A 22,555-nucleotide genomic window follows, 5' to 3' on the forward strand; every position below is an offset into this window, starting at 1 on the left:
ATCATTTTTAGGGCCTTCCTCTGACACTAACTGGTATAGAGATCTTGGATGGCTGGAAGCTTGGCCCCGGCATTGTACTGGGCCTCTGTAGAGCCTTGCGGTCGGAGGCCGAGCAGTTGCCATACCAGGCAGTGATGCAACCCGTCAGGATGCTCTTGATGGTGCAGCTGTAAAACCTTTTGAGGATCTGAGGACCAATATCTAATCTTTTCAGTCTCCTGAGGGGGGAATAGGTTTTGTCGTGCCCTCTTCACAACTGCCTTGGTGTGCTTCAACCATGTTAGTTTGTTGGTGATGTGGACACCAAGAACTTGAAGCTCTCAACCTGCTCCACTACAGCCCCGTCGATGAGAATGGGGGCGTGCTCGGTCCTCTTTTTTCCTGTGGTCCACAATCATCTCCTTTGTCTTGATCACCTTGAGGGAGAGGTTGTTGTCCTGGCACCACACGGCCAAGTCTCTGACCTTCTCCCAATAGGCTGTCTCATTGTTGTCGGTGATCAGGCCTACCACTGTTGTGTCATCAACATATTTAATGATGGTGTTGGATTCGTGCCTGGCCGTGCAGTCATGAGTGAACAGGGAGTACAGGAGGGGGCTGAGCATGCACCCCTGAGGGGACCCTGTGTTGAGGATCAGTGTGGCGGAAGTGTTGCTACCTACCCTTACCACCTGGGGGCAGCCCGTCAGGAAGTCCAGGATCTAGTTGCAGAGGGAGGTATTTAGTCCCAGGGTCCTTAGCTTATTGATGAGCTTTGAGGGCACTATGCTGTTGAACGCTGAGCTGTAGTCAATGAATTGCATTCTCACATAGTTGTTCCTTTTGTCCAGATGGGAAAGGGCAGTGTGGAGTGCAATAGACTGCATCATCTGTGGATCTGTTGGGGCTGTATTCAAATTGGAGTGGGTCTAGGGTTTCTGGGATGATGATGATGTTGATGTGAGCCATGACCAGCCTTTCAAAGCACTTCATGGCTACAGACGTGAGTGCTATGGGTCGGTAGTCATTTAGGTAGGTTACCTTAGTGTTCTTGGGCACAGACATTATGGTGGTGTGCTTAAAACCAGTTGGTATTACAGACTCGGACAGGGAGAGGTTGAAAATGTCAGTGAAGACACTTTCTAGTTGGTCTGCGCATGCTCGCAGTACACATCCTGGCCCTGCGGCCTTGTGAATGTTGACCTGTTTAAAGGTCTTACTCACATCGGCTGCGGAGAGAGGGATGCTCTCATGCAGCTGGTGCTCTCATGCATGTTTCAGTGTTATTTGCCCCGAAGCGAGAATAGAAGTAGTTTAGCTCGTCCGGTAGACTCGCGTCACTGGGCAGCTGGTTCGCGCCCGAGTATGGGCGAGGGGACGGTCTAAAGTTATACTGTTACACGGATATAGCCTGTAATCCATGGCTTCTGGTTGGGGTTTGTACGTACGGTCACTGTGGGGATGACATCATCGATGCACTTATTGACGAAGCCAATGACAGATATGGTGTACTCCTCAATGCCATTGGAGGAATCCCGGAATATATTCCAGTCTGTGCTATTAAACAGTCCTGTAGCTTAGCATCTGCTTCATCTGACCACTTTTTTATTGATCTAGTCAATGGTACTTCCTACTTTAATTCTTGCTTGTACGCAGGCATCAGGAGGATGGAATTATGGTCAGATTTGCCAAATGTAGGGCGAGGGAGAACTTTGTATGCATCTCTGTGTGTGGAGTATATGTGGTCCAGAGTTCTTTCCCTCTGGTTGCACATTTAACATGCTGATAGAAATTTGGTAAAACTGATTTAAGAGCGAAATTTGGTAAAACTGATTTAAGAGCGCCGCCTCTGGGTCAACATTTTCTTGTTTGCTTATGGAGGTATACAGCTCATTCAATGCTATGTTAGTGCCAGCCTCTGACTGTGGTGGTATGTCAAACAGCTACAAAGAATATAGATGAAAACTCTCTCGGTAGGTAATGTGGTCTACAGCTTATCATGAGATACTCTACCTCAGGCGAGCAATAGCTGGAGACTTCCTTAGATATAGTACACCAGCTGTTGTTTACAAAATTACATTGACCGCCGCCCCTTGTCTTACCAGACGCTGCTGTTCTATCCTGCCGGTACATTGTATAACCAGCCAGCTGTAGGTTGATATTGTCGTTGTTCAGCCACGACTCCGTGAAGCATAAGATGTTACAGTTTATAATACAATGGCTACTTCACTAACTAAATCCAACTCAGTTTTGGTAACGTCCTGGTACTGGTCACTATGTTTTTTTACCGTCTGTTGGTCTGTCAGAGTCTGCCATAACCCAGTGTGCATCTGTGATTACTTTGTGGCAAGTGTTTGAAGTGGGCTATGTTCCAGAGACTGTCTCCACTGGCTCCCTACTTCTAATGGTTCCCCTCATTGTCAGACAAACTTCATGTGGCTGAGACCTGCAATTATGTCTCATTTTCTCTATCAACAACACAGCTTTCATTGACGATACTCTGTATACTGTATTTGGTCTGGGATGGTAATCTACAGTATGGAAACCAGTCATCTTGCCTACTTTCTAACGACATGGACTGTATTATGTTCAGAAAATAGAGCTTCTTGAAATGAAATCTCTTGTCCTCGTTGTATTTATCAATTTCATTCAACAAGCTTTATTCTCCAACAAAATGTACATATGATGGAACATTACATTTTTATTTGACTGATAACACACAAAATAAATTGACACTTGACTCACAAAGATCTGACTGGGTAAAGACATACAGCAGGACCACTATCATTATATTGCCATATGAGCACTGATAGGTACAGTATGTGGTTAGATTAACTTTCTATTGAATAAGTATTTTTATTAAATTTGATTCAAAACAGTATACCACCCTCTTACAAGAATAATATCACTAAGATGCCTAGTACCTGAGCATGTTTCAAAAGGCTTTTCTCCCTGGTGTAATATGACGATACTGAATTCACATTGACCACATGATGACTGGTCCAAGTGGGGACAATGTCAGACACATTGGCAAGTCAAAACAGTGTCTGTCTGTATGGAGGTTCAAGGAGAGGGAAACCTAACCACAGTGATTCCCACAAGTTTCTGATTTATTATGGTACCACAGAACTGAATAAACGTTCAAAGAAAGTTTGAAAAGTTGTCTTTGTGTCTTTGTAAACAATTTACATTTCATTGTAAGCTTTTAATCAAATGGTCTGATTTATAGTGAGTCGTTACATAAAGCACCACACATAATTTAATGCCCAAATGGGCAAAAATAATTGGACCATGCAAGGACATTAGACAGCCCTTGAGCAAAATGTACCCAGCATTGAAAAATGCATTAAAAGTGATCGAGAAGTAAACTTTTATTGGACCTATGATTTTAAAGATGGCTATGAAAACCCACTGGCCACAGATGTCATTTCAACGTCTAGTTTTGATTTACATTTGGTTGTGTCACAACCTGACCATAGTTTGCTTTGTATGTTTCTATGTTTTGTTTGGTCAGGGTGTGATCTGAGTGGGCATTCTATGTTGTGTGTCTAGTTTGTCTGTTTCTGTGTTTGGCCTGATATGGTTCTCAATCAGAGGCAGGTGTTAGTCATTGTCTCTGATTGGGAACCATATTTAGGTAGCCTGTTTGGTGTTGGGTTTTGTGGGAGATTGTTCCTGTCTCTGTGTTTGCACCAGATAGGGCTGGTTTGGTTTTTCAAATTTCTTGTTTTGTTAGTCTATTCATGTATAGTTTCTTTATTAAAGAACCATGAATAATAACCACGCTGCGTTTTGGTCCGCCTCTCCTTCGACTCAAGAAAACCGTTACAGGTTGAGTTGTCAACCAACATGAATTAAAAGTCCATCCTCTGGCAAAAATGTCACAATGTCATTGAATTTAGGTTAAACGTTGGGTCTAAAAAAGACAATATTCCCTTACTTTGATTACTTTTTGCAAATCCAATCAGTTATATATCTTGATTCAATGTCACATTGAATTGTTTTGTTCAAAGGATGTGGAAACAACATTGATTTTCTTTTTTTTTAGTGGGAACAATAGTATGAGGAAATTACACATAAAAACTAACATGAGAACATACATGTGGAAAATCTTTATATGTTCCTGAAACTGTGGTAATGGTCAGTGCTTTTTGAGGATGCAAAATGTTAACGGTTTTGTGGGGTAAAGATGCACAAACGTGTGGTCATTTCAATAATTCAATAAATGTGAATAACCTCAACTGCTTTGGAGTGGAGAACTGTGGATGAAACATGTGACCTTATTTTTGGGTGGGTTTTATGGTAAATTTAACAATTATGAACACATTTTACTTTTGGTTCCTTGGGCCTAAACATTTCTGCTCTTGTCATATACACTGTGAGGTTCTAAGTTAACCACAATATCATTACTAAACGATTATTTTACTACTTTAAAGCAGTCTGGCTATTTGTAGCACCGATATTAAGTTATATTCCTCAGTCAACTCTGCTTTTCTGCTTTTGGTCTTGGTCCTTTTCTGTTTGCTTATTATGTTACCACACAGACAGCAGCTCCAAGTATTGGACAAACTATCTTTGTATTTCGGTATGGGAAAGACAGACAGTCTCCACATTGATGCTGGTTTTATATCAAGTCTTTGTACTGAATCATGCCGTTTAGAATTTAGAATTTCATTGTCCCATAACACTGTAAACTACAACTGTCATCTTAGTTTTCCTTAACAATTTAGATACTAAATACGTCAGTTTTAATACAAGAATTAGGCTTTTTGTTTAGGAAAAAAAAATTCTCTTTGGGGAGTTTTGAGACTGAAATCACAAGAATGTGTCAACATTGGATATTAAAAGGGGGAAAGTATTTTTACTATTGTTTTATGTGTTTATATTACAAAACAATATTTTTCCAGAGGAGGACAAAGAAAGCACTTATTAAATGCAAATGGTACCTTAGGAACGGAGGCACCAGAACGGAGTTCTTGAACTGGAATTCCACATCCATTTATACTGAGGATACCACTTCAAATCAAATCAAATTTTATTGGTCACATACACATGGTTAGCAGATGTTAATGCGAGTGTAGCGAAATACTTTGTGTAAAATCGCCTTACAATTGCATTCTTTATGCGGGGCAACAGGTAGCTTACTGGTTAGGTGTCGCTTGGCAGATTATGAATTGAAGACTTTCTGTAGCATGTTCAGTTGAGTCAAGCAATGTGTGTGTTTTTGGTGGTTCTGACCATTTTGTTTTACATCAGAACTGCCTAGAAACTCTATTTGTGTAGTGATGAACAGTAAACATGGAAAAGGTTATTACATCAGGAATGACTGATATGTAATGCCGCATTTTTAACTAGGCAAGCCAGTTTAAGAACAAATTCTTATTTACAGTGACAGCCTACCAGGGAACAGTGGGTCAACTGCCTTGTTCAGAGGCAGAACAACAGATGTTTACCTTGTCAGCTCAGGGATTCAATCCAGCAACATTTAGGTTGTGGCCAAATGCTCTAAGGAAGGAATAAAACACTCCTTTAGATAAAGAAAGAGATTATCCTCAAAGGTCAAGCATTCAGCATTCAGACAGTAGGTTTCCACAGAGTTCCCAAAACCAGACCAGCGACTGATTATAAGGAAGAAGGATGCAGGCAAAGAGCTCTCTAACTGTGGAGCAGTCCAGCCCTCAATCATGAATTAAAGCCTGTCCTCGTCTCAAGCCTGTCCTCGTCTCAAGCCTGTCCTCGTCTCAAGCCTGTCCTCTTCTCAAGCCTGTCCCTCCCATGTCCCACACATTTCCCAGACAATGGAAAAGGAAGACGTGTGAGAATACTGTAGAGTTCATAAGGCAGACAACATCAGTTCAGAGAATTCCATTACCATTCTCTACTTTTAGTTTCCCACGTGTATAGTTACTATAATCCAGTGATAAAATCTGAGTTTCAGAATATAGATCATCTGTGATGTCAGTGTGATGTCAAGTCTTGTTATCTGTGCTGGGAGGCTAAGCACTTACAGGAAGCCCCTGAACAGAAAATAGATTTTAATTGACCTTTGTCATACAAGTGTCATCTGATCTAATCTCATTAGACTAGTCATTCAAGTGTTTTATGCTGTTGTTTACACTCTGTGTGCTCCTGGAGAGAGAGGAGGATAGGAGGAGAGGAGTCTCCATGTGTCCTCCATCTTGGCTCAAACAGCTTCCTCTCCAGCAGAAAGCACCACATGTAGTCTAAGACACAGCTGTGCAGATGGCTGTTACTCAGGCTACCGCTGTTTAGATTCCTCACTCCCAAAGAAGAACTGTTTATATTTGTGAAACAAACGTCTGATCCTGTCTAAGTGTGAGCTCTGATCACATGTTTTCCCTGAAGTGAAAATCTTCCCAGATGTTTCGCTATCTTGTCCAATGTTGTGTGTAGAGGGCTTGTGAGATGAATTGTCTTGGATACTTGACTGTTGCCATCAGCGGGTATTGTTAGGAGAGATCATTATTCATAAATCTGATTTTTCACTAATCTCCTATACTGTCACGTATCTTAGCGTAAATGGTCAGGGCATGGCATTTTAAGTTCTTTTCCAAAACCTGTAAAAGTCAAACCCCATCCCATCCAATAGTCATCCGAGGACTTGTTATCCAAAATGTTAACAAGCTTAAATGTTTATTATGCCTTTGTTGGAGTCTCCAAATACCATCAGGCAGTTGTGAGATATTTTATTACAAGTCATCTCCAATGTTTGGCATGGTCCATCAGCTTCCATTAAAACATGCTCCTTTCATCCCAACCTCTTACTTCCCTAAAGCCATTGGATTTCACAGCAATACCAGCCAAATGACGCAGGAATTTGCTGGAATTCATATTATGTGTTTCTGCCTTCCGAGAACGATAGAACTCCACATGCTGCATCTTGAGTCCAAACTGTGATGACACTGGGAACAACAGACTCTGGCGAGACAATTTTGTGTCATTCGGTCTTGATTGAATATAAACCATTTTCAAAAATAGAGAAACACAACAGTGATTTGATTACATTGGTTGAAAAAATAGGAATATTTGTGTCTTGCGCCTTTTGCTTCTAAATAATATCAGAATTTGTGTAACATTTTAACCAGAGTCATGCAATCCCTTGAGTGAAATACGATAGTGAGTGGAATAATTAGCGGGTATGACACACTGGAACATGGAATGAGCTCTGAGGACAGGGAAAACCACCATATGACTTCAGAAGTTGGGTCTCCATTGTAAGATGGCGCCGGAGCAGAAGGGAGACGTTTACGTGCCCCCAACCGATTGTGCTTTTTGTTTTGTAACTTATTTTTGTAAAAAAAAAATTACATAATGATGCCGCTACCGTCTCTTATGACCAAAAATAACTTCTAGGCATAAGGACTGCGATTACTCACCACAGACTAGCAGAATCCTTTTTCTTCTCTCATGACTGTGACGAGCCCGAGGCGGAGGATCTACGGCTCCCTCGGGAACAGGCCCCGACCCCAGTGATCTGCATGAAAAGGAGGCGGAGAAAGATAGGCCAGAGGGAAGGCTGCCTTCTGAAAGAGTCAGAGGTGATCTAATAAGCCCCCACTCCCCTCAATTCTGCTAGCAAACATGCAATCTTTGGACAATAAAATGGATGAGTTTTTGGGAAGATTAAACTACCAACGAAACATTAACTCTTAGGGCATGGATCCCGCTAGCAGGATCAAAATCCTGTGAAGCTGGAGCACGCCAAATTCAAATGACAAAATCGTAATATTAAACATTCATGAAAATACAAGTGTCTTACATTGTTTAAAAGCTTAACTTCTTGTTAATCCAACCGCGTTGTCAGATTTCAAAAATACTTTATGGGGATTATTTGATGACAGCTCCCCACACCAAATTACTTTTCCAAACCAAATTACTTTTCCAAACCAGCACAGGCATCACAAAATCCCAAATAGCGATAAAATAAATCACTTACCTTTGAAGATCCTCCTCTGTTTGCAATCCCAAGGATCCCAGCTACACAACTAATGGTTGTTTTGTTCAATAAAGTCCTTCTTTATATCCCAAAAATGTCCCTTTAGTTGGCGCACTTGATTCAGTAATCCACTCTTTCAACATGCATACAAACGAATCCAAAAAGTTACCAGTAGAGTTTGTCCAAACAAGTTAAACGATGTTTCTAATTAATCCTCAGGTACTTTAATATCTAAATAAACAATCAAGTTTAAGACGGAGAATAGTTTGTTCAATAGGGAAGATAAATAACGAAGAGCGCACACCTCATTCACGCACGCAACAAGACTAAATTTCTAATGAGAGACACCTTGGAAAAACTACAACTACTCTGTCATTTCCAAAAACAAGCCTGTAACCCTTTCTAAAGATGGAAGCCATAGGAACTGCAATCTGGGAGCTATTTATTTGTATATTCCATAGACAAGCAGTGAAATGGACTGTGAACTCAAAAAAACATTTTCCGGATGGATTTCCCTCGGATTTTCGCCTGCCATGTCAGTTCTGTTATACTCACAGACATTATTTTAACAGAGTGTTTAACAGAGTGTTTTCTATCCAATGCCATCAATTATATGCATATCCTAGCTTCTGGGCCTGAGTAACAGGCAGTTTACTTTGGGCATGTCATTCATCCAAACTTCCGAACACCGCCCCCTAGCCCTAAGAGGTTTTAAGGCTACCAAAAGTCATAATTCAGACATGTTGAGGGGGTCAGGTTTTGATTAGCATGGAATGTGGTGTTTTTTGTTGATTTTTTACTTATTTCCTTCTTATACTCACTTCATAATCAGACCAATAGCCCATATCGACTTCAAAGAACAGTATGTTTTGACACAAATCTGTATGTTTATGCTGCGGTTAACATCTTTAAAATAGAGGACTGGTTTTAGTGCATTTAACAATATCTTATAAACAAAGGTCCTTCAGACTCACTACTCTGATGCTCATATTTCTTTTGATGGTTAAGGATCAAAACCCCTATAGCGTCAGGCTACATACAGTTGTGGGTACTGTATTTGGATTTCAAACCTCTGTGGGTTTTCTCCGCTTTTTAATGGTTAACACATGTCATCTGGTCACAAAAACACTACCTGCAGGCAATTTAGCACGCTCTTATAAGCGGGGCTTTAACAAATAAAAAGCATGTATCAAATTTTTTGATCATCCAAGAAGCAAATAAAATGTTTTTAATAAGCCGTTTTATAGCCGTTAATGTTTGCATCCGGGCGCAGTGTGAAAATACTTGGATCCTTTGACTGCTGAGAATCCAGTGCTTTCAACAGCTTCCCATGTCTGCCAGTGGTAGCAGTCTTGGCCTCCAAATGCCTCTTCTCCCACTCTTTCTCTAGGGGATTTCTTCTATAGAACTCCCCCTGTAAGGGTATTTTCCCTTCATAATGATGAATTTAAATAAACTCAGTTGTTCCTTACTTGACAGTTCTGATCGTTTTCCTAGGTGCTTTTTTTTCTCTTTGGAAGGAGATATTAAGCCAAAAATGCATAGGAGTAACAACCTGAACAATATCACATAGTAATTATTAGGCTACATGTAAATACATTTCTGATAATTAAAAAGATGATAGCATTAAATGAATCAGCCACTAAATGTATGTTAAATCAACTGGTTCTGTTATAGCTTTGTTTTATTAATGTAATCTTGCATTCTGAACTGTTAGCCTCAACTCTTCAGATAGTCCTCTTTGTGGGACTCCCATTTTGTATTCCTCAAAGTGTTCTTCTTCAGATAGTGTGCCGTGTTTGAAGCTCTTAACATGAACCTTGTGGTCATGCCGATATAATAAAGTATTTTAAACTTTCCACAGTTAGAAGAGTGACTGGGAAAGTAAGCTTGAATCCCTCCAAAGAGCACCTTAGACTTTTATGGGGTTAAAGACATACGCAAGCACTGCTTATAACTTACCTTTTTACCATCTTTGATGTGTACATCCCTGCTCCAAGGCTGCATATTAGCAGGGACTTCAAAAGGAGGTTCCCATGGGTGACTCATCTGGGAGAAACCACAGTGTTTTGTCTAGCGAGGTCACACACTACATCCTTCTGACTGGAATACCAAAGGCTGAGTGAATACTTCAAAATCAAATCAAATTTGATTTGTCACATGTGCCCTGAATATAACAAATACAACAGGTGTAGTAGACCTTACCGTGGAATGCTTACTGAGGGGGGCAATGTAAATAGTCTGTGTGGCCCTTTGATTAATGTTCAGCAGTTCAGCAGTCTTATGGTTTCAGGGTAGAAGTCGTTAAGGGGCCTTTTGAACCTAGAGACTTGGTGCTCCGGTACCGCTTGCTGTGTGGTAGCAGAGAGAATAGTCTATGACTTGGATGACTGGAGCCTAACAATTTTTTGGGCCTTCCTCTGACGCTGCTTGGGTCTACTTCCTGCCTTAAGTTGTTGGTGACCAGTGAGAAATGTGGTTTCTGTCTGATGATGTCTCAATGAAAAGAGTTCAATAGGATGATTTTACATTGTTTAGACCAAACTGAAATGTTAAAAATTAAGCCAGCAACCATTCTATACATTTTAGGCAAAAACCTGCTTGCCTCTGCTAGGAGGCTGTGGCGGCAAGTGGGTCTTCCAGCATGACAATAACCCCAAATCTAATCAAAATCCACAAAGAAATGTTTAATTGACTATAAATCAACATTTTGCAATGGCCATCTCAGTCTCAAGACTTTAACCACATTGAAAACCTGTGGTTTGAAATGAAGAGGGCAGTTCATAAGAGCAGACGGGATATCAAGGATAGCAGGATATCAAGGTTAGCAGGATATCAAGGATCTGGGAAAAGTTCAGTTTAGAGGAATGGTCTAGGATCCCTCCCCTACATAAAACATTTAAGAATAAGGCTCAGTGTCATTACCCTCAGAAGGGGAGGATGCTAGAGTACTGACAACAGGTTGTCAATCATTTTTTATCCCTATCTATTTTTAATTTATTTTATTGCTTCTTAAACAAAATCTCTTTCTCTGAGCATTTCCCAATTGTATTATTTATTTTATACAGACTTCTTTTGCTCATCTTTATCAAGGGTGCTCATAATTATGGACCTGACTGTATATTATATACCCATTGATTCTTGAATATTATAACTTATATTATTTAACTTAGAATTCCTTGCGAGGTTAGTTCAACTGTCGTACCCAATCAGAACCCAAAATATAAACATGTTTAAGTCCATTGTTTGCAAACAATGCAATTGTAAAAAAAAAAAATCACTGTATAGCCCCAAAACATGGTTAAAACTATAATTTTGACGCCATGGATGGTCAGTCCTTGCATCCATAGCTCTGTCTATGAATTTGAGAGTGGCTACATTTCTCCAGCCCCATCCCTCATCTTTATACCAAAATAGTGGCAGGGTGGCTGCTTTGTTATAGTTTGAACTGCAGATTGCCCCTTTGAAGCTGTACTCACTTTAGTAAAGACCGTTTTTTTGGGGATCGGCATGTGACATGAGATATACTATGTCCAGTGTTTGCAGGTACAGTGACATAGACTGAGACACCACAGACATGAGACTGAAACAAAATGTACAATTTTCAGTAGTTTTATTGAAAAATGCCTCTTCTGTTTCAGAAATAAATAAGAAAATAAGGCTGTGGAGTTCACAATGTGCAGTTAAAACATGAAAAGGCAATTCTATGTCCATAGTCTTGCAAACAAATTCCAACTGCATTTGGTATTGATACAAAACAATAACTATATTCTGATTTGTTTTTGTTTTGTTGAAATCTTAAATATACAACACAGACAGGCAACTCCACCTTTGGGAAAAATCAGCTGTGAGTTAGTATTATAAAAAAAGATACGTTTGGTCTAAAGTAACTCATTGAAAGCCTGATTTGATAATAGCTGGGAATCTTTGGGAACTTTTAATGGAGCTGGAACCAGTAACCCTCTTTCTGATGAAGAGGGTGGCCAACTACATGATTTCAAAAGAACAACAGACAGCTTGACATTGTGAAATTTGCAATGAACTGTGAGGTACAGGACTAATGTGGAGGGGTACAGAGACATACATACATATACCTTCCCCAACGTATTTGCTGACTTTCCGATGATTAGTGCATTAAACATTGGACTCTAACACTTAATGCAGTTATGTTACAAGCAGAGACACTTAAAGAAACAGTTAGCAAGCACACAGGTTTGTAAAGAAATAATGTCCAGATTCATTATATTTCCACTTAATCTTGCTAAACTTAATTTGTTGATGCGTAAAGATATGTTCAATAAAGCCAAGGGTATCAGACCCATAGATTTTATTCTCTGAATTTCACTTAATAATGGAGATAAATTCAATATAACAATCCTTTGTTTTGTTTTTGTTTATGGTGCTATCCTCTCGGTATCGTCTCTTGATAGTGACCTCTTTCCTCTCTGGTTTCGTGAGTAACCAGGCGACTGTATTGCCTCAGATTCATCTTCCGGTTCTTCCTCGGGTATAGGGACTAGGTAGGTTTCAGGGTCGGGCTCGTAGCCGGTGGCTAGAAACATTAGTTTGGCCAATCAAACAGGACTTTAGTCAACAGGCTGAGACTTAACATGCACAATGTACATCCTAAACGTTTTTCCTAAACATGAATAATCAACCAACATATGGAATGTATGGACCAAAGAACTGTCATTTATCTTGCTTGTATGTTAGAGTGATTACATGCACTCCTGAACGTAATGTTATTGAGAAATATGAACACATACATAAAGATAAATACCAATTCAAGTAATAAAGCTGGGATTGATTTGTAACAAAACACTAATACAACACTGTCACTTTTCTCTAGCTCTATCCTATCCTTTTGCTACTCTTAAAACCCATTGTGGTGTTATACAACAAATGTTCCTCAGCAAATTAACTAATATATATATATACACACACTACCGTTCAAAAGTTTAGGGTCACTTAGAAATATTCTTGTTTTTGAAAGAAAAGCTTTTTTTTGTCCATTAAAATAGCATCAAATTGATCAGAAATACAGTGTAGGCATTATTAATGTTGTAAATGACTATTGTAGCTGGAAACGGCAGATTTTGTCTGGAATATCTACATAGGCCCATTATCAGCAACCATCACTCCTGTGTTCCAATGGCACGTTGTGTTAGCTAATCCAAGTTTATCATTTTAAAAGGTTAATTGATCATTAGAAAACCCTTTTGCAATTATGTTAGCACAGCTGAAAACTGCCGTGCTGATTAAAGAAGCAATAAAACTGGCCTTCTTTAGACTAGTTGAGTATCTGGAGCATCAGAATTTGTGGGTTCGATTACAGGCTCAAAATGGCCAGAAACAAATACTTTCTTCTGAAGCCAGTCAGTCTATTCTTGTTCTGAGAAATGAAGGCTATTCCATGCGAGAAATTGCCAAAAAACGGAAGATCTCGTACAACACTGTGTACTACTCCCTTCACAGAACAGCGCAAACTGGCTCTAACCAGAATAGAAAGAGGAGTGGGAGGCCCCGGTGCACAACTGAGCAAGAGGACAAGTACATTAGAGTGTCTAGTTTGAGAAACAGACGCCTCACATGTCCTCAACTGGCAGCTTCATTGAATAACACCCGCAAAACACCCGTCTCAACTTCAACAGTGAAGAGGCAACTCCAGTATGCTGGCCTTCTAGGCAGAGTTGCGAAGAAAAAGCCATATCTCAGACTGGCCAATAAAAAGAAAAGATTAAGATGGGCAAAAGAACACAGACACTGGACAGAGGAACTCTGCCTAGAAGGCCAGCATCCCGGAGTCGCTTTGTCATTATTGGCTATTGTGAGTAGATTGATGAGGGAAAAAAACAATTGAATCCATTTTAGAATAAGGCTGTAACATAGCAAAATGTGGAAAATGTCAAGGTGTCTGAATACTAAATATATATATAAACAGAAGAAAATGGTAGGAAAAGAACGTTTAGCATAGGTTAGGCAAACATACAAAGAATATCATGATTAAATGTACAAATGTCACATGCTTCGGTTTGGACCGGAGCACAAGCTGTGTAAATCACAGGCCTCATACTGTAATAAAACAGAGGTTATGCTGGCAGTAAGTCAGTAAGAAGCGGGTTATAAGGCACAAGCTCAATACAGATGTTAAATGATTTTAGTGGATTGTGTGGTTCAAACATCATTTACAAGGCACAATTAGTTTATTTACAGATATCACCTCTACGTCAACATGTTAACACTTGTTCTTTTGCTATGATATCCACTTTGTTAGTAGTTTTTATTTATTTATTTATTTATTTTTTACATGCTCCTTCCGGCGTAGAGAAGCACTCTCGCTCTGTTTGCTGGGGTTTTGGTTCAAGATGCAAACAGGCCAGTAGGGTTGCCATCTCTGCAGCTTGTCTGATAGTAGCTGTGAAGTGGTGTTAGTGCGAGTCCACTCCTTTCTGTCTCGTTTTTGGGTTTTTAACGTTGTTCATTAATTATGTCCCCGGTGGTTATCCTTAAGGGCTCATTAGCCAGTGAGCTAACATCTCAGAAACAGGACTGTAAGCAGCACAGGCAGCATAGAGAGTTTACTAGGACCGACCTGGAAACAGTTCAAACAGGGGGTTAGATCTCTCTGTTGCAGAAAGTTATTTGCCATTTCTATTTCTACTTGGCAGTGTTTAACATGCAATTATGAATATCCACTCTATAACAAACATATTGAGACCTTGGACGTAAAGGGTTCATAATGTTGCCAAAAGGGGGTTGTCGAGACAAAAATACGTCCACTGTCCCATTAGAATAAACTTTTGTTAACAACTGCATTTTGTTTAGAACCCTTGAAACCCATGACCTCCGTACATTGAACCAGAGCGTTAGCTGTTGAGTATAAAGTTGTAAATAAATTAGTGTGCATACGTTACATTCACTATGTATTCAGCTACCCTGCCATGCAGATTGGGATTCAGTCAGTTGTGGACATACCTGGGTAACCTTGTCCATTGTAAGGAATGCCAACACACTGGGAGGAGTCGCAGTAGCCAGGGGGTCCAGGTGGTCCCCTCACTCCTGAGGTTCCCTGGCGACCAGGAGGGCCCCGAGGCCCAGCAGAGCCCGTAGTACCTGTGGCGCCGGTTCGAGCCTCGCCTGGTGGCCCTGGGATAAGGGAGAGGGAGATGGGTTGTGGAAAATAATTAAAGAATAGTCAGAACGAAACCTCCCTGACATCACCCTTAAATCCCAACTGGAAGTGGAGGCAGGGACTATTGGTTTCTACCACTGTAATTTAAATATTTAGACGGCTCAATTAAAAGTCTGATAAGAAGTGAGCCAGTCAGGTCTCTGGTGAGTTACTCCCTGCCCCTGTCTGTCTAGACAGTACAAACAAAGGATGGAGTTTCCTCCACTCTCTCGCTCTCTCTTGCTCTTTGATCTCTTAAGTGAGCACATGTGTTGTCAATGAAGGAGCCACCAAAGCAATGCTCATTGTACAACAATCTGATTCTCCCACTCAACAATGAGTCATCATCGCTAGCTAACTAGCTTCCTCCTACAGGAGTTTAGTAGTGTCTTACTTCATTCACAGAAACAGACTTGGCAGTGTTCGACAGGAGGGGGGAAGTAGACATCATATATAGCCTGACATTCCCACTAGCCCCCCTACCCCTTGTGATAGGAAAGCTTCTGGGGACTCAGGGCCTTCACATGCTGAATATCAATTAAAGGTGGATGTTATGTTGCCTCCATAAAGACAGCATAATATCAACAGTGAATAAGACTATTAGAGACTAATCCTCAGCCATTTCTAGAATGGGTTTGGGATCACTGATGAATGAGAGGTCGGGGTAACATTGTTTTGATGAGAGAAGATAGCAGCTATAATGCATAATGTTAAATCTTTCATCCAGAAATAGACCTTGGTTCTCAATTCCTTTGATGTATCGTATGTTGATCAAGACGTGTGAACATATCTGTGCGGACCAATCCCGTGAAGAAGAAGCATAAATTCTCTCTTGAAAAGAGAAGTGTTTTTCTGGGAATACGTTTGACGGTTCACTGAGAATTTATGAAACACAGCTGCCCAAACGAAGGTTCATGAGACACATCTAGGTAAATCTTGGCCTGCCCCTTGGGTCTGTCATTTATATTGCACTGGGAGGAGTTCTAAGAGTCACAAAGAGAGGTCCAGGGATAGGATTTAGAACAAAATGGCTACCATGGTGAAATAAGTTAAGAACTGTAGATCAGGAAGTAGTGAATAGGAACCTTCTGTCTCCAGATGTTGAGCACAACCATTTACAGTTAGTATGCGGGAAGATTCTTATGTTCCATACCTTGTTGTTAAGGTACAGTTGAAGTTGGAAGTTTACATACACCTTAGCCAAATACATTTAATACATTCACAATTCCCAACATTTAATCCTAGTAAAAATTCCCCGTCTTAGGTCAGTTAGGATCACCACTTTATTTGAAGAATGTGAAATGTCAGAATAATAGTAGAAATAATGATTTCTTTCTTTCATCACATTCCCAGTGGGTCAGAAGTTTGCATACACTCAATTAGTATTTGGTAGCATTGCCTTTAAATTGTTTAACTCGGGTCAAACGTTTCAGGTAGCCCTCCACAAGCTTTCCACAATAAGTTGGGTGAATTTTGGCCCATTCCTCCTGACAGAGCTGGTGTAACTGAGTCAGGTTTGTAGGCCTCCTTGCTCGCACACACTTTTTCAGTTCTGCCCACAAATGTTCAATATGATTGAGGTCAGGGCTTTGAGATGGCCACTCCAATACCTTGACTTTGTTGTACTTAAGCCATTTTGCCACAACTTTGGAAGTATGCTTGGGGTCATTGTCCATTTGGAAGACCCATTTGCAACCAAGCTTTAACTTCCTGACTGATGTCTTGAGATGTTGCTTCAGTATATCCACATCATTTTTGTTCCTTATGATGCCATTTATTTTGTGAAGTGCACCAGTCCCTCCTGCAGCAAAGCACCCCCACAACATGATGCTGCCACCCCCGTGCTTCACGGTTGGGATGGTGTTCTTCGGCTTGCAAGCCTCCCCCTTTTTCCTTCAAACATAACGATGGTCATTATGGCCAAACAGTTCTATTTTTGTTTCATCAGACCAGAGGACACTTATCCAAAAAGTACGATCTTTGTCCCCATGTGCAGTTGCAAACTGTAGTCTGGCTTTTTTATGGTGGTTTTGAGCAGTGGCTTCTTCCTTGCTGAGCGGCCTTTCAGGTTATGTCGATATAGGACTCATTATACTGTGGATACACATACTGTTGTACCTATTTCCTCCAGTATCTTCACAAGGTCCTTTGCACTTTTCGCACCAAAGTACGTTGATCTCTAGGAGACAGAATGCATCTCCTTCCTGAGCGGTATGACGGCTGCGTGGTCCCATGGTGTTTATACTTGCATACTATTGTTTGTACAGATGAACCTGGTACCTTCAGGCGTTTGGAAATTGCTCACAAGGATAAACCAGACTTGTGGAGGTCTACAGTCTTGACTGATTTCTTTTGATTTTCCTATGATGTCAAGCAAAGAGGCACTGAGTTTGAAGGTTTTACATCCAAGCTGACTCAAATTATTAATTAGCCAATCATATGCAAAGTCAGTCAACTGTTTAAAGTGTATGTAAACTTCTGACCCACTGGAATTGTGATACAGTGAATTATAAGTCTAATAATCTGTCCGTAAACAATTGTTGGAAAAGTTACTTGTGTCATGCACAAAGTAGATGTCCTAACCGACTTGACAAAACTACAGTTTGTTAACAAGAAATGTGTGGAGTGGTTGAAAATCAAGTTTTAATGACTCCAAATAAGTGTATGTGAACTTCTGACTTCAACTGTATATGAGGCAAATGACTGAGCCAGGGGCTTCTGTTAATGGTCTCTGTTTTCTTGTGAGATGGGAGACCTTGGCAGAGTCATAGCTGTGAAATGGGTTATTGTACATGAGAAGTGAGTGATGGCCGAGGTCTTACCAGGGGGACCACTGAGTCCTCTCTGTCCTCTCTGTCCTGTTCCAGGGGATCCTCTCTCTCCCTTCTCTCCTGGCGCACCTGCAACAGCACAATCAGATACACAGGCAACAGGTTATTAGCAATGACAAAAAGTCTCATTGTACAGAACCATGTATTTGTAATAACCACAAATGAGCATGTCTGAGGATGGAGGAAATTGTAGCATGGATCAGATTTACTATAGGAAGTGAAGCATGATGGCAGATGACCATCAATTATTTACAAGATGTGATGAACTCTATATATTTAGAATAGAGGTGTTTTGCACAATCGCTTGCAATCAAAACTTCCATTTGATCTTTGTGCTCCAGTCATTATTTAATTGTACCATTGTTGTAAATGTTGCAATGTTACTCCAGGCTCAAAGAACAGACCAACCATTATCCTAGGATGTTAGATAGGTTAAAGAAGAGGACCGTGTCCTGTCATTACTTAAAGTTTTGCATCTCTGATATGTTGTAATTTACTTTCTAGCCATACAAAAACAGGAAGTAATAAAAACAGGCAAAAAATACATAAACAGCACACTATCACTCACCTCTCTCTCCTTGGTTTCCAGGTAAGCCGGGGTTTCCAGGGAAACCATTTCGGCCAGTCTGTCCAGGTTCTCCACGAGGACCCGTGTTGCCGGCGGGACCAGGGGGGCCTGCGGGGCCTGGGTTGTTGCTAGAGTAACCGGTGGGGATCTGGTTGATCATATTATTAATTCTGCTCATTTGACCTGAGAGGAATGAATGAAGATATGATTAAGGCAGAGAGAAAAATCACATAGATGGTTTATTTGTAAACATTGTTTGTGTGTGTAGGTGTACCCAACCAATGCTGGTTTATGAAGGTCTAAATAGGAACTCACTATTCACAAGCTGTTCGCAAACTTGTCTGGCAATGGAACGCATCAGATTCTGAGATGCAAAGTCCCCCTGGAAAACAAAGACATTTTGGTGAGACAAGGTCATGCTACTCTGAGAAGCAGGGGTCGACAACAGGCTACTCTGAGAAGCAGGGGTCGACAACAGGCTACTCTGAGAAGCAGGGGTCGACAACAGGCTACTCTGAGAAGCAGGGGTCGACAACAGGCTACTCTGAGAAGCAGGGGTCGACAACATGCTACTCTGAGAAGCAGGGGTCGACAACATGCTACTCTGAGAAGCAGGGGTCGACAACATGCTACTCTGAGAAGCAGGGGTCGACAACATGCTACTCTGAGAAGCAGGGTTCGAAAACATGCTACTCTGAGAAGCAGGGGTCGACAACAGGCGTCTGGCGGGCAAATAAAAAAGCACCTCCCAAAGTTCTGAGGATTTTTGTTTTTCGTCAAAAAAGGACTAAAATCACCAGGGATTCAGATAGAAATGAGTTTCATTTAGGAAATCTGTTCACCAAGTATTCCCACGAATAAAAAAAGATATGATCATGTCTCCATGTAATTAAGGTATGAAATGGTTGTTCTTTTCCAATACAACCTCTTTTGTGCCTTACTTGTGGTCAATTTGCAGTGTACAAATGATTATAATTATGTTACGGCACCATTGACCGTCAGCTCCGACAAAAAGAAAATCAGCCCACGGCGTGAGTCTAGTTGCCTAGCCCTGGACTAAAGGATACAGTAGTTGCCTAGCCCTGGACTAAAGGATACAGTAGTTGCCTAGCCCTGGACTAAAGGATACAGTAGTTGCCTAGCCCTGGACTAAAGGATACAGTAGTGCCTAGCCCTGGACTAAAGGATACAGTAGTTGTTCCTAGCCCTGGACTAAAGGATACAGTAGTTGCAGTGGACTAAAGGATATAGTAGTTGCCTAGCCCTGGACTAAAGGATACAGTAGTTGCCTAGCCCTGGACTAAAGGATAAGTTGCCTAGCCCTGGACTAAAGGATACAGTAGTTGTCTGGTCCTGGACTAAAGGATACAGTAGTTGCCTAGCCCTGGACTAAAGGATACAGTAGTTGCCTAGCCCTGGACTAAAGGATACAGTAGTTGCCTAGCCCTGGACTAAAGGATACAGTAGTTGCCTAGCCCTGGACTAAAGGATACAGTAGTTGTCTGGTCCTGGACTAAAGGATACAGTAGTTGTCTGGTCCTGGACTAAAGGATACAGTAGTTGCCTAGCCCTGGACTAAAGGATACAGTAGTTGCCTAGCCCTGGACTAAAGGATACAGTAGTTGCCTAGCCCTGGACTAAAGGATACAGTAGTTGCCTAGCCCTGGACTAAAGGATACAGTAGTTGTCTGGTCCTGGACTAAAGGATACAGCACATACCCTCTCTCCCTTTTCTCCTTTTGTTCCAGACACTCCCTGTGGAAAAGAGGAAACATGGATGTTCTCAATAAAAGGAAAGCCATTAATTTGCATGAGATTTGCAACAAAACACCACAAATACACTATGAAATAGGAAGTTGGTTAACATGTTCCAATTTAATCAAATGCAGTGGGATGATTCAAGACAGTCTTAGGATCTTAAGAGGTAGGATTTCAGATGTTTTTGGAAGATGGCTAGTGACTCTGCTGTCCTTGATGAAACATACACCATCATCATATGACTACTTGTATTTGTACATACTGGGTTTCCTGTGTCTCCTGGTTTTCCTGGGCTTCCTGTGTTTCCTGGTGAACCCGGAGTTCCTGGACTTCCCTGGATGATGAGAAGATGGACAGCGTTATTGCTACATCCACTTACCAAAGTTACGAAACAGTAAACATAAGGACAACAACCACTCCTGGTCCCTGTTAAATAGCTGTTGCACAATAGGGACCAGCCCTATACTGAGATGTATATCCACAGTCAAGGCACAACTTGATATACTGTGCCAAGAACATTTAAAGGACAACACCACCCAAAAACTATCTTTTGGCATTTGTTTCATTACGGCTGTATTTCTGTATCTTGAAAACTTGATTGCTGACATGCAAAACATTTTTGGTACAATATCAACAATGGACTAATGAAACAAATACCAAAAGATAGTTTCTTGGTGGAATTTTCCTTTAACTGGGTGGAAACACTCCCAACAGGGATGGGATGCTTAATGGTCCTCAGAGTAGGCTATATATTAATATATTTATTTTATTTTTTATTTAACCTTTATTTAACTAGGCAAGTCAGTTAAGAACAAATTCTTATTTACAATGACGGGCCTACATGTTGACAATGACGTGCTGGCCCTTTGCCTATTGGTATGGTGTGGCCATTAACTACTGTAGAGGCAGGCCTCAATCATAGTAGGGAGAATGAGATGCATGTTTTAGCTGCATTACTGACTGAAGGACTGAGTTTGTCTGTGTTTTGACCACGTCTTCTGGCTGCAGTACTCACCATCGGTCCTGTTGGACCTCTAGGTCCCGATGGTCCTTCCTTCCCTGGTGGTCCCTGGAAAGAGAAGATAGACACTCACAACAGGCAGCAATACAAGTTGGCATTAAGTTGTTGTTGTGTTAAAAGTATGTTGCCAATGTTAACTTTATTTCTGTATATATGTACTGTACGTGTTATGGTGCTGTTAAACTGGTGATGCTTCCAAGAGATGGGACTATAAAAACTCAGTGAAATAAACCAGGACCTCGCTAATCTCCCTAGCTACCAATCTCTGTAGTGTGTTCTACTGCGCCAGTTTAATGGAGCCCAATGACGTCATCTGACATGCACCAGAATACTGGGAGCACACAACAGTTTAACTGCGCACGTTGAGTGATCACATGCACACGTTGAGTTAAGTAGGTGCTGGCTAGATTCATGGCCTTTCAACAGTGCCTGTACACTGAGCAGCTCTGTGTAGAGGTACAGAGATGCTGATCTTACCCTCACTCCACCTGGTCCAACAGAACCCATAGGACCAGCAGCACCAGCAGGACCCTGCAGGAACACAACACACTCAATCAAACTCTGCTAACCAGTAATAACACACAATTCTGACAAAATGGCACAAAATTGCCTTTTCATTTAGCCAGAAATGATAACTACTAGTTGTACTGTGTAATAACTGCTCTTTAGTTTCCTTGTGAGAACGCTCTAGTTTTTTAGTGAGAACATGGTAGACTTTTCTGATGCAATTCAGGGTACTTGATTTGGTTGTTGAAATGCATGTTGTTAGCAGAACCATTCGACAGCCAAGGCTGCTATAGTCATAAACATCTTAATGCGATGAGAGATTCTCAAACTAATTATTCTCAAGTATTACTAACATCACAGGGTAATTGTTAGGATTCAGGTGAGTTTCATATTTCGAAAGTAAAGTCGTCCTTGATGGGGGTGAGTGATTCTCAACTAAATTATGCTCATTATTGGCGTCACAGGATAATGCCTCCAATCTTTGAAATCCAGGGGCCGATCATCCAGCACTGGAGTTGTCAGTGATACAATCTGGTCAAGCGGTAGGTTATCAGTGATACAGTTTGGTCATGGTGGAGGTTGTCAGTGATACAGTTTGGTCATGGTGGAGGTTATCAGTGATACAGTTTGGTCATGGTGGAGGTTATCAGTGATACAGTTTGGTCATGGTGGAGGTTATCAGTGATACAGTTTGGTCATGGTGGAGGTTATCAGTGATACAGTTTGGTCATGGTGGAGGTTATCAGTGATACAGTTTGGTCAT

General features: G+C 41.0%; 1 protein-coding gene across 3 annotated transcripts in view; it reads right to left on the reverse strand.

The window, feature by feature from the left end:
- Positions 1-11,532: 11,532 nt before the first annotated feature.
- LOC112261979 (collagen alpha-1(XII) chain) overlaps positions 11,533-22,555 on the reverse strand; it is an 81,819-nt gene continuing 70,796 nt past the window's right edge. For 2 of the 3 annotated variants that reach the window (XM_024437638.2, XM_024437640.1), the window contains 9 exons: positions 21,763-21,816; positions 21,280-21,333; positions 20,527-20,598; positions 20,226-20,261; positions 18,822-18,888; positions 18,507-18,689; positions 17,930-18,007; positions 14,912-15,082; positions 11,533-12,488 (listed from right to left, as the gene is read on the reverse strand). In XM_024437638.2, coding sequence (XP_024293406.1) covers positions 12,331-12,488; positions 14,912-15,082; positions 17,930-18,007; positions 18,507-18,689; positions 18,822-18,888; positions 20,226-20,261; positions 20,527-20,598; positions 21,280-21,333; positions 21,763-21,816 — 873 coding nt within the window. In that variant the 3' untranslated portion in view covers positions 11,533-12,330. Of the gene's footprint in view, positions 12,489-14,000; positions 14,529-14,911; positions 15,083-17,929; positions 18,008-18,506; positions 18,690-18,821; positions 18,889-20,225; positions 20,262-20,526; positions 20,599-21,279; positions 21,334-21,762; positions 21,817-22,555 lie in introns of those variants that run through there. The other variant, XM_024437639.2, reaches the window with a different exon arrangement.

The sequence above is a fragment of the Oncorhynchus tshawytscha genome, linkage group LG11, assembly GCF_018296145.1.
Source record: "Oncorhynchus tshawytscha isolate Ot180627B linkage group LG11, Otsh_v2.0, whole genome shotgun sequence".
Taxonomy (NCBI): domain Eukaryota; kingdom Metazoa; phylum Chordata; class Actinopteri; order Salmoniformes; family Salmonidae; genus Oncorhynchus; species Oncorhynchus tshawytscha.